The sequence below is a fragment of the Metopolophium dirhodum genome, chromosome 4 (genome assembly GCF_019925205.1).
Source record: "Metopolophium dirhodum isolate CAU chromosome 4, ASM1992520v1, whole genome shotgun sequence".
Taxonomy (NCBI): domain Eukaryota; kingdom Metazoa; phylum Arthropoda; class Insecta; order Hemiptera; family Aphididae; genus Metopolophium; species Metopolophium dirhodum.
The window spans coordinates 23,056,354-23,070,034 of record NC_083563.1 but is presented as its reverse complement, the minus strand read 5'-3'; the positions used below and the strand labels follow the sequence as shown (position 1 = coordinate 23,070,034).

The following is a 13,681-nucleotide window of genomic DNA, read 5'->3' as shown; positions in this document are numbered from 1 at the left end:
AAGCTATAGTCTGTATCATTATATGTACCTGTACTTACAGAATAATACTAAATTATACCTAATACGGTTATACCTATTTACATTCATAATTACATGTTAAATTTATTGAAGAAAACATTTTTTTTTACTTGTTATCTAAATATTTTATAGCATTTTCCAGTGGCAGACTGGGAGAAAAAACAGTTTACATGTCTATAAAATTGTATTCTATGATTATCATAGTGGTTTACCCCTCGTAAATTAATTAAAAATTGAATATAATATATATTATAATAATATTAATTAAAAAATATAAAAATGTATTCATTTATATTTGTGGTTTACCTCTCGTAAACTAATTTAAAATTGAATAAAATATATCCTATAATATTATTTAAACGAGAGACTTTTTTCCGTTTACCGTACTCGATTACTTAATTTAATTTCTAATAATTTAATCAAATATATAAGAAAGGACTTCAAAATATACTACCTCAAATATGTATTTGTCTTCGAATACTTTCTACCATTCCCACGTCTGTGTCAACGGGAGAAAGATCTTTCAGTAAACTGAAATTAATAAAAAGTTATTTACGTTCAACTACAGAAGAAAACCGCTTAAATCATTTAATACTTCTCTCCATCGAGCACAAGTTGGCAAAGACTCTAGATTATGATGATGTTATAGACAGCTTTGCTGAAAAAAAAGCTAGGAAAAAGGTGTTTTGATATACATTTTAATATTTTATTTAAAATAATAAAATAATATACGTAAATTTTTTTTAATTTTCTTAATCTACCTTATCTATTCATTTAATCCTATAAACATCCAAGTTAATATTTTCTTTGAATATTTATAACCATCTAGGAATAAATTGTAGTTTTTTGTATACATGGTAATACATTACTAATAATGTATTGAATAATATTGATATAAATAATATAAATAATATTCAATTCTATTATGTAAGTATGTAATGCAGTAGGTACATGAATTTAAATGAGCTTGATTGGTTAAGGTTTGGAAAAATACGTTCATAAACATTTTGTTATTATCAGTGAGTATTTTGTTTATCATATCTTATTATAATGGTCGAAGGGCCCCCAAATTAATTTGCCCCTGGCCCCGAAAAACCTTGGGACGGCCCTGATTATAGTTATTTGAGATGCATAATATATAATAATTTTTTTTATATATATCAAAAGTTTATTGTTGATTAGAAAAAAATAATAAATTAAAATTTTAATGGAATATATTTTATGAATAATTTAATATTAAATCATTTAATCATACTAATTGAGTATGCCACTCTCATTTGGTCCCCTCACAATTAATTTAATACATACACTAGAATCTATTCAAAACTCCTTTCTGAGATTTTTGTCATATTAAGGTCTAATCCAAAAAGATTCCCTTCGTTATAATTAAATTTAAAAAAAAAACTAAAAATATCGAAGAAAATATCTATAACTCTCATTTTTATATCAGGTGCAACTCAGCCAGTGCTGGTAGGCAATGTTTAAAATGCAAGCTTGTACCTGATCTGCTCTAATAACCAATTGCAACAAATAATAAATAAATACTAATTTCTACTAATTATTTGAATTTATTTCTCCTATAACCAATAGCAACCATTACGTATATTATAGGTATACAATTTATAGTAAAATTTTGTTTTTTTGCCGATTTTAACCTATTAAAATTAAAATGTTGTAAAATCCTCTCTTAGTACACAGTGAAATTATAATATTTTAAATTTTAATTCGATAGCTCTAATAGATTTGGCTCTGATGCCAATCAAATAATGAATCAGTCACTCTGGACACTCTCGGTTATATATTATTATACAGATTAGTGGTATTTTAAATAACACTGTAATAAGTAAATGGAGTTTGTAGTTTGTAGTTTGTACTCCGTGAATAAATAAATTGTTTATCGAACATAGATCATATTAAATTGATTATACAATTGTTATTTTAGTAAAATATATATACAATTTATATTTAGATTTTACTTCTAACATGTCCGTAGTTTTTCTAATGTCTAACATTTTATTGAGAAAATAATCTCCAAAGTATCATTTGAACTCAATCTATTCATGAAACTCCCTCTTCTCAAAAAAAAACTATTCACTGAAAAGGTTTGAAAAAAATAAACACATTATTGTAAATGTTTACTATAATAATTTTGTATGACTCCTTTTTTCTAGGTACCTATATACTCATGGGGGAAATTATAGGAAAAAAATCAGAAATCAGAGTTAGTTCAATATATAATTAGTTTAATGGTAAAATACTGATTTTGAATATAAATAAAACTGTTTTTGTTGCTTTTACCATCATATAAGTAACGTTACACCAATCTAAATATATAAAAATTAAAAATTAATGTTTATCTGTGTGTCATTGAACTGCTCCTTAACGGCTGGACCGATTTTGATGAAATGTTTTGTGTGTGTTTGAGTGATTCCCTGGTTGTTTATAAATGGTTGCTATTGGTTACAGGAGAAATAATTAGTTGAAATTAGTATTTTTTTTTTTGTAAATTGGTTGCCATTGGTTAGTCGGGCAGATCAGGTACAAGAATGTATCAAATCGAATTTTCGCACATTACCTACCAAGGTGGCTGAGGCACTAAGTTGCACTTATAGCCGCTCATCGGTGAGTCCGCAATCCACCGCGGGTGGATTGCTTATACTCGATATTCTGTCACACATTCTTGTCTGCGATCCGACATAGTAGAGTTGTCATTTTGTACGGGCAACGAAGTGCGTATAGGATCAGCTAGTCAATGAAATAACAATTCATTCATATAATGATGTTAGTTCTAATTGTCATAATTAAAAAAGTAAGAGTACATACGCATAGAGTTAAGTACTTAGATTTAATTATTGATTGTCATCAACGGTGAAATGTACATATTCATGTGATTTAGTTATGCGTTTAACATATGTCTTCGACCGTCGCTAAGATGTATAAGTGAAACATAAAATATTTTCTATTGAGATGGTGCGCACAATAAAAATTAGGATCCACTCCACAAAATGATATAGAATTGTATGTACTTCCAGATCTCTGTACAATCAATTTTCCATATTATACGAGTCATATAAAATTGCAAGTAAACATGTTGAAACAAGTGAAATTAGAGTGCATGACATTACAGTAAACAAAAAAAGGTTATGCATATATGGTAAACATTTCATAGATAGTCAAGGACCAACTATGTTTAATCCTATGCCGTTAGGTATCTTAAACAAATTGTTTTTATGATTTAAATAAAAGACTAAATTATCTATGTAATAAATAGAATCATATTTAATCACTTAATATAAAACTTACAATCTATATTTATAGTTAAAAAATTAAATTTGAATAGGAATTAATATTTTAAAAATTATTTTTTTACCTTAAGTTTTGTATTTTTTTTTTGAAGTTTGTTCTATTTGTTGTAACTAATTTATTCCACCACAAACCATGCTCAATGGAGTAAATTAATTATTTATTTTTACAAGTAAAATTTTATTTTCACTGGTATTAATATGATTTGAATAAATAAAAAAAATAATGTAGGTGAGGACTATTGTTAATTTATTTTTTCCTCTATCAAACGGGAGAGTAACATTTATAATATGCATATATTAATAATTGGCATTACAAAAATAAAAATACTTTTTCAAAGATGCTGTCTTTAAATGGTTTTGTGATGTTTAAGTTTTGTAATAACCAATGTTTCATATTCAAAGTTTTGTACTCATAAATTTGTTTAATACTTACAAAACATAATTGGTGTAGTATAATGTATAATGTTCAGTGGCAATACCAACTTTTATTTTCGAAATAGAAACATCTAATTTTAAGTGCATATTACAATAAAGTATAGATTATTTTTATGAACCATTTACAGTATCACAATCCAATTTCGAACATATAGTTAACTAGCAATATCTGTACAAAGTTTCTGAGTGGAGGAGGGTGTAAAGATGTTAAAACTTAAAATTAATGTCCAGACCAACAAATAGTTTTACCTTCCTACCCTCTCTATTATATTAATATAAAATACAAATGCATATTTTACGAGGCATTTATTAAAAAATAAAAACTTAGTTTAATTTTTAATTTTTTCATCAATCACGGTACTTTTTTATGATTATTTTATATACTAAGTATGATTACAATAACATTTCAAATAAACGAAACGAATTTGTTAAAATTATTATTACATTTTAATTAAATTACTGGTTGGGTTAGGTTGTATTATTATCAACGCGTTAAACAGATTTTTTAAGTAGGTGTAGACTTTTAAATTAAGCTTCAATCTGTTATGGCCGTTTTTAAATTATCATTTATTAATCATTGTTGAATAATCAGCTTATTGTGACTTCTGAGTTATGAGTGTAAGTACGTGAGAGTTATCACTTATCACTAAAACATATCTGAACAATCCTAGTGTAATAATTAGATAGGTACTGATTACTTTACGTTTGGGTTTCATAAATGGATGGTCATTTTTAGTTTGTATGCAGTTTTAAAAACGGTATTCATACCAGATTGATCATTTTGAGTAGGTAGATCAATATTTTATTGTTATTTGAAATAATTTCTCAATAATTATGTTTTACTAATTCTATTATTTGTTGAAGTGTGTGATTGTATGTGAATTTATGGACATTGGTTTGATCCACGATAAATGAAACTTTAGTTTTAACACAATTTATAGCTTATGATTTTTATAAAGTTGCCACTTCGGCATTTTTTCAATGTTTCAAAACTTTATTTTTGTTATGTACTCAATATGCAATATTTGTTATGTTTTACTGATAGTAAAATGCAGAAAGAGATTGAATACTTTTTCCTAGACCGTCTAATTTGACTTATTATATTATATTTAAATTGTATCAGTTACATTTTAAATTCAAATTTTCTTGAGTTGAAATTATTACACATATTATGATATACGTAGGATCACCAATATAATGTATTATTATATACACGTTATATATATTAAATTAACAAACATTTTTCTGCTTTAGATTTTTCAAAATAATTTTTATTATTTAATATCTATTACTTTATACCATAAATAATGTATTATTATAAATATTCTACGTAATAATGTATTTTAGTGATTCATCTTAACAAATGGATCGAGTTTCATAAATTGATGGTTGATTGTTGACATTATTATATATGTTTTTACTTATTTCTGATTTCTATTGTTAGTATAGTTTAGTTATAAGTATTAGTGTATTACTATTAAGATTTTAGGTATTTAATTACCAAATGGTTGAGTGGATATAGGATTTCCGTAATGCAATTTATATCGGCCAGAACAATTTCCAGAATCAATAATAATAGTCTCTGTATACTATAATAATATAGCTGGTACGCATGTATAGGTACTTGTACTTTGCAGTAGACTACGTATTCCATTACATTTATAAGTAAATTTGATATGTTTGGAATTAAGTATTATTTGAGTTATCTTAATTTTTCGATGACTATTAACTTAAGTTTTATTTTTCATCAAAATCGTAACATTACGATGAAATGTGTTCATTACAATATGTTGTATAATAGTTAATAATCTGTTGGCATGTATTTATATGATAAATATAATAATATGTATAATAACTAGGGTTCTAAATGTGAACACTGTTTTTGAAATATTTCTTCAATGAAATTATGAAAAATATTTTTTCTTCTTTTAGACGTGTTCGGTTATAGATGATTAGAAACAATAAATTGATTACATACTTAGAATTAAAAAAAAACATATTATTTTTGTTGGTTTATTATTTCATATTTGTATATTCTTTATTATATAGTGTTGAAAAATATTCCTGGCATTATTTTGAGAACAAAAACATTTTTTTACATGAGTTTTAAAATATTGTTGTATATCAGCGATCCAAAAGCTAATGGTTTGTTAGGTATAAAATTGAAGTCAATTCCAACAATGAATGAAATAATAGTGTATTTTCAGTAATTATAAAGTATAATATAGGGCTAATATACTATTATAGGGCTCATTATTTAATACTTAGATCATATAGTTTGTAATGACTATTATAGATTTGATAAACAACTTATAAATTATATATAAATATGTTACATATTTTTTTTGTTTCATACAATAAACCAACTTTTAAAAATATTCACTTAGAAGTTGACGACTATAAACTTGTAGGTATAATAAACATTTTATTTTTATTTTTCATCAAAATGAAAAATTTTATGAAAAATTCATGAAATATTTTAAGAAAATAAATTTCATGAAATTATAAAACCCTAATAATAACTAATAAGCGAAATAGATTGAGTACTATTCATTATATTATCGTCAGTTAATAATATAAAGGTATTCAGTTAATAAGTGACTACCAATAAATTGGGAAACATCTCTCCACAAAATTGCCTAAATAAATAACTAACAAAATAATTATTATGATTTATGAATAAATATCATACAATTATTTTTATTACAATTAAAAATAATTGTAAAAAAAATCGACACATAATAGAAAAATAAAAAAGATATTATTTGTAATACAAATTAAAACTAGTTTGATGTATCTATTTTTCAAAGAGATATCTTATCATCTTCTTATTTTTTTTTTAAACACTTCATTATTGATATTTTTCACTGTTTGATATCACCCTAGACACAATTTAGTAAACTACAAGAATTTAAGTCTAGGTGATTTTGTAAATATAGATTTTAGCTAAGTATTCGAGTATATATAGAAGAGTTTGTATGATTCGGCCATTGGAGTACCTAATTCAATTACCTAACTTAATTGCAATCGTCTTGGCAGAAAATGTTTTACTTAAAGATATTTTAGGTGCTTGGTGCGCTGTTTAAAGAATTACAGGAAAGATTTTTCTGTGTTTATCATTAGAATACGAATATAATATTACGCATAATATAATGTTAGTTATTTTGTTTTTAGGTACATCAGGTGGCAGACGACAGCATTGCCCATGGTGCAAACGAGCGTCTGGCGCGCTCCCGTTGCCGCCGTCCTCGTCGTCCTCGTCTTCGTCGTCGTCATCGTCTTCGTCGTCGGCATCGTCATCTTCGTCATCGTCGGCGGCGGTGACTTCCGGTGTCAACCGGCACCACCATCGGCGGAAGCACCGTCCACGAGGCCGGCGGCATTACGACAGCGCCACCAGGTCCAGCCTGGACAAACAGCGGATAGAGGCGATCAAAGAACAGATACTGTCCAAGCTGGGCATGACCGCAAAACCGAACATCACTAAAGCGCGGTCGACGAGGTTCCTGGTGGAAGCGCTGGCCGTCGAACCGCTGTCCGGACTGACAGCCGCCGACCCGGACGCCGCCGCCGCAGCCGGTAACACACTGCCACCGAGTACACGGTTACCGACCACCAGAGACGCCGATTCGGAGCCCGACGATTTTTACGGCCGCACCAGAGAGATCATCGGATTTGCAGAACCAGGTGAGTGACGGAACGCGCATTATATTACTATTATTATAATTATTATTATTATTATTATTATCATCGTTATCTCACACCTACATAATAATATATTACAATCGTCGATCCGAATCTCATCAAATAATAATAATATAGCCCACCCGAGTCGTGCCAGCTAAGGCTGCAGCAGAAATTTCACCCGGACGACTATATTTAAGAGATGGCTGCACTTTACTATATTATACGCGTGTAATAGTCGTATATGTAGTTAATATCCACTCGTTCTTAAATCACGTCGTTTAGATGTCTTCGAACTCGTTAATATGTCAGTAGACGCATAAAAATTGTAAATATTTTCGTAATAAAAAAATAGTAATAATAATAATAAAACAACAATATCAAATAAAAAAATAAATAATTACACGTTCAGCCAGTTCACACGGTAACTGTATACGTACACCGTTTTCCGTTTGTCGCGCTGGTATATAATAATAATTACACCATGTTTTACATTATAAGCGCCTGCTTAGTAGCGTAATAATAATAATAATAGTTTATCTTTATTGTATTTTCTTAAATTTGATTTATTTGAAACACCGTGTAATAGCATAGCCCCCCGGCCATACAAGTCATTGGCTTCTGGCCTGCGACCCGTGCATAGTATTATAATGTATAGGTAGTAGGTACGACATACCTTTTATGCTATACGAAGAAGTAAAAAATTACCTAATCGAAAAAAAAAATGAAAAAAATGAACACCTATTAGGTACGACGCATTAGCTAGATATCACGAACCAATGACTTTGGGAAAAATATAACAATTGTTTCAATAGCATTTTGAAATATCACTTTTTTACGTCAGGACAATAACTCATATATTTCAGCTATGCATTCTGTATATCAACTAAAATTCCATTTAACTTTGACTATAGTAGAAATATTTCTAAGCGAGTTTTGATTTCATTTAAAAATGGGTCAGGTTTGTTGGAACAAGTTTGAGAAGAATAACAGTATTTTATGTTTAACAGCGTTACACATTATTATAGACAAATTACTCTATACACACATTTTTCGTTTCATTTAATTCTCAAACACATATTTATATCCAAGGATAGTATAGTACTTTTCATTTACATTTCATTTTTACTCTAAATATTATATTAATATAATGTGTGAAACATTTGCTCTAACAACAAGCTCTGTAAAACGTATGCAACTAATAAATATTTACTTCACAAGCAATTTTTGTTTGGAACACTATTTAAGTACAAGTATGTAAAAGGTTAATTAAATTATATTGTAGGTAATGTATCTGAACGTCAAACAGTTTAAGCTTTCTATATAGGTTAAAATAAAACACATAACTACGACACTACATCGGAGACATTAATATAATATAGATTCGAGAATTTTTTTGATAAAGTCAAATACCAACAATAACTCATACATTATAGTTTTATTCTATTTATGTTATATATGTATTTATTCGTTTATAAACATAAATCACAATAAATGGGTATGCTGTGAAGTAAAAAATTTGAGAATCCCTGGGCAAAAGTCAAAATTGGCCTCCACTTTTACGACGTTATAAATTATGCAATTGTTAACACTTTTGGATTAAATTTAAAAAATGTAGTTCTACTTTTTTGTGCCATTTTACGTTTGTAGACATAGTATAGTTGTTTAAACTTTTTAAATAAAAATACATTTTTAAATTGAAACATTGAAGTTCTCGGAACTTTTTGTATAAAAATTGAATTTGCTATTTTTTCATGTTTGTAAAAAATGCAAAACAAATATCGAAGGGTATTAAATAGATAACGATATTATTTGCAAATGTCGCGAATAACGTCATCTTGCGTATTATTATATTATATTGACGAAAAGATATTATACAGAAATGCGTGTTTAGGCATTTTTCCATCTACAGAAAATGATTCCGAGAATATTATCGTGATTCGTGAGCATTCTAGAGATGTTTATGGTACGTAATAAACATCCAAATGGAAAAGTTTTCACTGAACAAATAGTAAAAACAATCGGAGCGTATATATATGTATATATGTATAAATTATATTTTGCCTTTCTGTACGATTTGCGTTTTATCGTGAACTCGTGCGAGTTGTACGGCCGGCCCAAGGTACGTGATAAAACAATGCATATAATAGTATAATATAATATTAAAGAGTAATGATAGATCGATGTGCGGCAGCCTGTGCACAATGTATAGCGATGAACGGCGAGAAATTGTTTAGTACATATTAATAATATTATTATAATGAATCCATACAATTTGAACGAACACTGCAATTTGTTTAGCAATTTTTTCAAACGACTTGTGTAAATACATAAATACATAATTCCACTTATAGTTTGTCTGCAACGAGTGTTTCATATTTGATGGCATATACGACTATTCTACGATTATATAACACATTATACCTACGTACCTATTTATAAACGTGTAGGTATCGTATTACGGTGTACCTATATTAATTCGGTATCATTATGTGAAATGAATAATAATTTATATATAAACTATAGTAACAGTTTTAAAAATAATATATAAATGCAATCTGTTTAGGTACGAGATAATTATTGACAAGCATTAAACCGGAGCGGGTATTTTAATTTGAGATTTATCGCCTGAATAATTGTAGGTACACATACATATCCAATTACCATCATATGCTATCACCGTGATCGGTAAATACAATATAATCCACTTATAATTGATTGAAAACTAATAAACACACTGGCGTGAACTGATTATTATCGTAAAAAACACTCTTGTAAATTGACATTAAAGCGCACTAATGTGTACCGATTAACATTTTCGTAATAATATATAATGTACTACACCTATAATCTATATTATATTATTTAACAAATACTGCAACGGGCACTACATTGAGTTCCATCTATATGCCGTCGGCGAGATTACACGGCGTATATTATTATGCCTACACGAATGAACTTGAGTTTTTTTTTCAAACAAAAAAAATACATTTTTTTTCGTGAACGCGTCGGTGAATATTCACAATCGTTCATCGCGTGCCGTGTGATATACCACTTTATACCGACGACGGTTTAAACTCCGTTGGTAGTTTGACGCACGATAAAATACATAATATTATATTATATTATATATTTATCAGACAAAGCAAACGAACATATTATTATACCAACGGCAAGATCAAAGTGTGAAAAATCGGTTTCCCGGACTAGGAAAAAAAATATTGGTTAGGGGAAAAATTAAAGACGGAGTGGCATAGGTATAGAAAATATAACCGACACATAATCAATAATTATGGATTGTCCGGCATATTATAGGCACTTGACCTATCAGTTATCGTTAAATTATAGTTTTTACATATTATTAGGTACGCTATTTGATAATTATTTATTACGTAAGTATGTTGTTCTTATTAAAACAATAATAATATCAGGGGCGTCATTTAAGGGATGTAATTGTTCATTTGCATCACATAGATTACATCGATGTTTTGATAATCTTTTTCTTTATGTATCCACCTACTCATTTTCATTTGTATTAAAGAAAAAGCGATTAATTATTAAAATGTCGTTATGTTTAAAAATCATTGTCAAATCAGAAGATACCTATTTCGAGAGCGGCTCTGATTGTAGTTATCTATTGGTAAATTTGTTTGCATCCAATGCAAAGTTCTGAAATTACCCTTCTGAATAATATTATGTTCATAGGTATACCACAGGTTTAACATGTAATAAATTGTACCGGAGGTTATTGTCCCGATATAGCTTTGAATATAAATTATATAAATGAAAGATTTTGGTTCCAAATTATATCTATTATCTTCCTACAAAAATTGAAATTTGAAGAGTTAACAATTACTTTAAAATAATTTCCCATAAAGTCGAAATACCTAAAGAAAATAATTTCGTCGATTTTTATCCTATGCTGTAAAAAATACAGGTTTTTTTTATTTATTTGTACAACAAGCCGAAACCCAAAGACTAAATGCTAATTGCAAACAAGATAATATAAGAGCTCTTAATAATAACAATGAATACCTTATCATATTATATTATTATGTATTGTTAACTACCTAGTTTAATGTAACAAAAAAGTAATACACATACCTAATAGATATTAAATAATAAAGGTTTTTGTTAGAACACCGATTTTATTCTTGTTAAAAAAGAAAAAGAACTACTATTTAATTTCAATCATAAAATATATTTATCATTTTGCATTACATTTCATACTGTTTTTTATTGTATATAAGTAAATTTTTTTGAACTTTAATTATTTATGATTATTTTTTTTTTTAAAGAAAAAAAAAGTTGTAGTAGTTATAACTAATTAGTAATATTACCATAACAGTAAATAGCATATTGAACCAAAAGTAAACATTGATAAATAACATTATGTGACTATCAAGCAAAATATGACATAAATTGCCTGTAGGTACTGAACGAATAATGGAATAAACAATATAAAAGTTATAGAATATCATTGAACTCTACGAAAATCGATAGTATAATTTCGTTATATTATATTATTGCAACCAATAAACTATAGTCAGACGTGCATGGATGACTTCGGCACAGCTTCAACCGAAATTCTATCGAAAGAGTCACACTCTTTAACGTGCAACGGCGTACACATTTCGACACTGATGGCGGTTAAATGAACGCTCGCACGTTATTAGCAACAAAAAAATCTAAATATATTTTAATTAAAAAAAATTTCGCTTTGTTAGCCGCTAGTCGAATTTGACGTTGGCGAACGGATCGCGTTACAACTTGCCGGGTGCGCGAGCAAAGTGAAAACGCCGCGCCGCCGGGTCCCAGGACACCCATCGCTCCTCCTCCTCCTCTTCGTCCTCGTATATCCCGACATCGGCCGCCGGGCTCATACTGGCACCGAAATAATATAACGTACCTATATAGCATAAAATATTATTCTCGCAAACGATATTTTTATACTCGATTGCTTACGGACTCGTGATTGGCGGCAGCTTTTGGTAAGTGCATACCTGGCTAAGTTATACCTACATCGTACATAATACGTATATGTATATGCATGTGCCTTTGTAGTTTATCGTAACGGTCAGTCAGCGATATTATTTACAAGCGCGTTCCTCATTCATTTCAATAAATTCAACACACGATTAGTATTTACATATAATATAATGTTCATCTTTTATCCCGTCTCGATTGATTTCGGCTCAGCTAAACTTATTTTTCATCTATATAAAAGTTAATTTTTCTAAGTAAGTAAGTGTTACTGGTACTATGCCTACAACCATTAACCATACGGAGACTGGTACACGGGTGACAAGTGCGTTATTTTTCATAATTATTATATCATATTATTATGTTCGATTCGTCCTATGGCTTATTTACAAAAGACATTTCCACGACCTGGCTGATAACTTACTTTTTCAGAGGTGTTTTTTACTAAACATCCCCGTGATGGATGCCCATAATACGTACTGTTACAAAATATTTATTAGGAATACCGTGACGGCACGCGGGGACGGTGGCGCGTGACTGCCACCCGCGGCCGACGAGAATATTATAATATTATTATTTATTAATAATGATACGGTACTATCTTGACAGTCTGTTGATTTAAAATGATTTTATTTAAATGCATGCGCGTCGCAAGGTCCACGGCCCGGCACGCGCGGAGGGGGTGACGGCTCGGGGGCAGAAATACCTATAATATGCCGCCGCAGCCTCCTTTGAACTCGTTTATAATATTATATATTTTATTATATTAGTAGAGAAACCCTAGATCCAGATCGTTATGTCGGTAATTTATAGATACTGGTTCACGCCCATGTATTTATTATTGCATAATGTAATCTATAACGCTGCCCATAAATGTGGTTATTATTATTTTTTTTTTTTAACTTATTATTTTTTAGTCTTCTTTTCTATATAATATAATATGTAAGTATGCAACTAATTGGGACACTGTTTAGTACACATATTTGCTAACACAAGTATACATTCGTTGTACCTATAGTGTTTGTTGTACGCGCGTGTGTGTGTGTGTGTGGTGTAGCCGTGTAGGTACCTATATATAATATTATTATGACCGTCTATCTGTTTATAATATATGGTGACCGTGAGAGTTTTCAACGCGCACCGCTCACGCTAAAGAGATAGGTATATTAATGTCGTTATAAAAAACCGCGGTCCCCAGCGCCCAGCAGCGCACCGGCACTCGGCAGCCAAACCAACACATATTATAATATAATATA

At 29.2% G+C, this 13,681-nt stretch overlaps 1 protein-coding gene across 1 annotated transcript in view; it reads left to right on the top strand.

Annotated features, from left to right (window-relative positions):
* Window positions 1–13,681, top strand: part of LOC132943083 (inhibin beta chain-like) — a 69,496-nt gene that overhangs the window by 18,442 nt on the left and 37,373 nt on the right. The window contains exon 2 of the mRNA XM_061011883.1: window positions 6,933–7,445. Coding sequence (XP_060867866.1) covers window positions 6,933–7,445 — 513 coding nt within the window. The remainder of the gene's footprint in view (window positions 1–6,932; window positions 7,446–13,681) is intronic.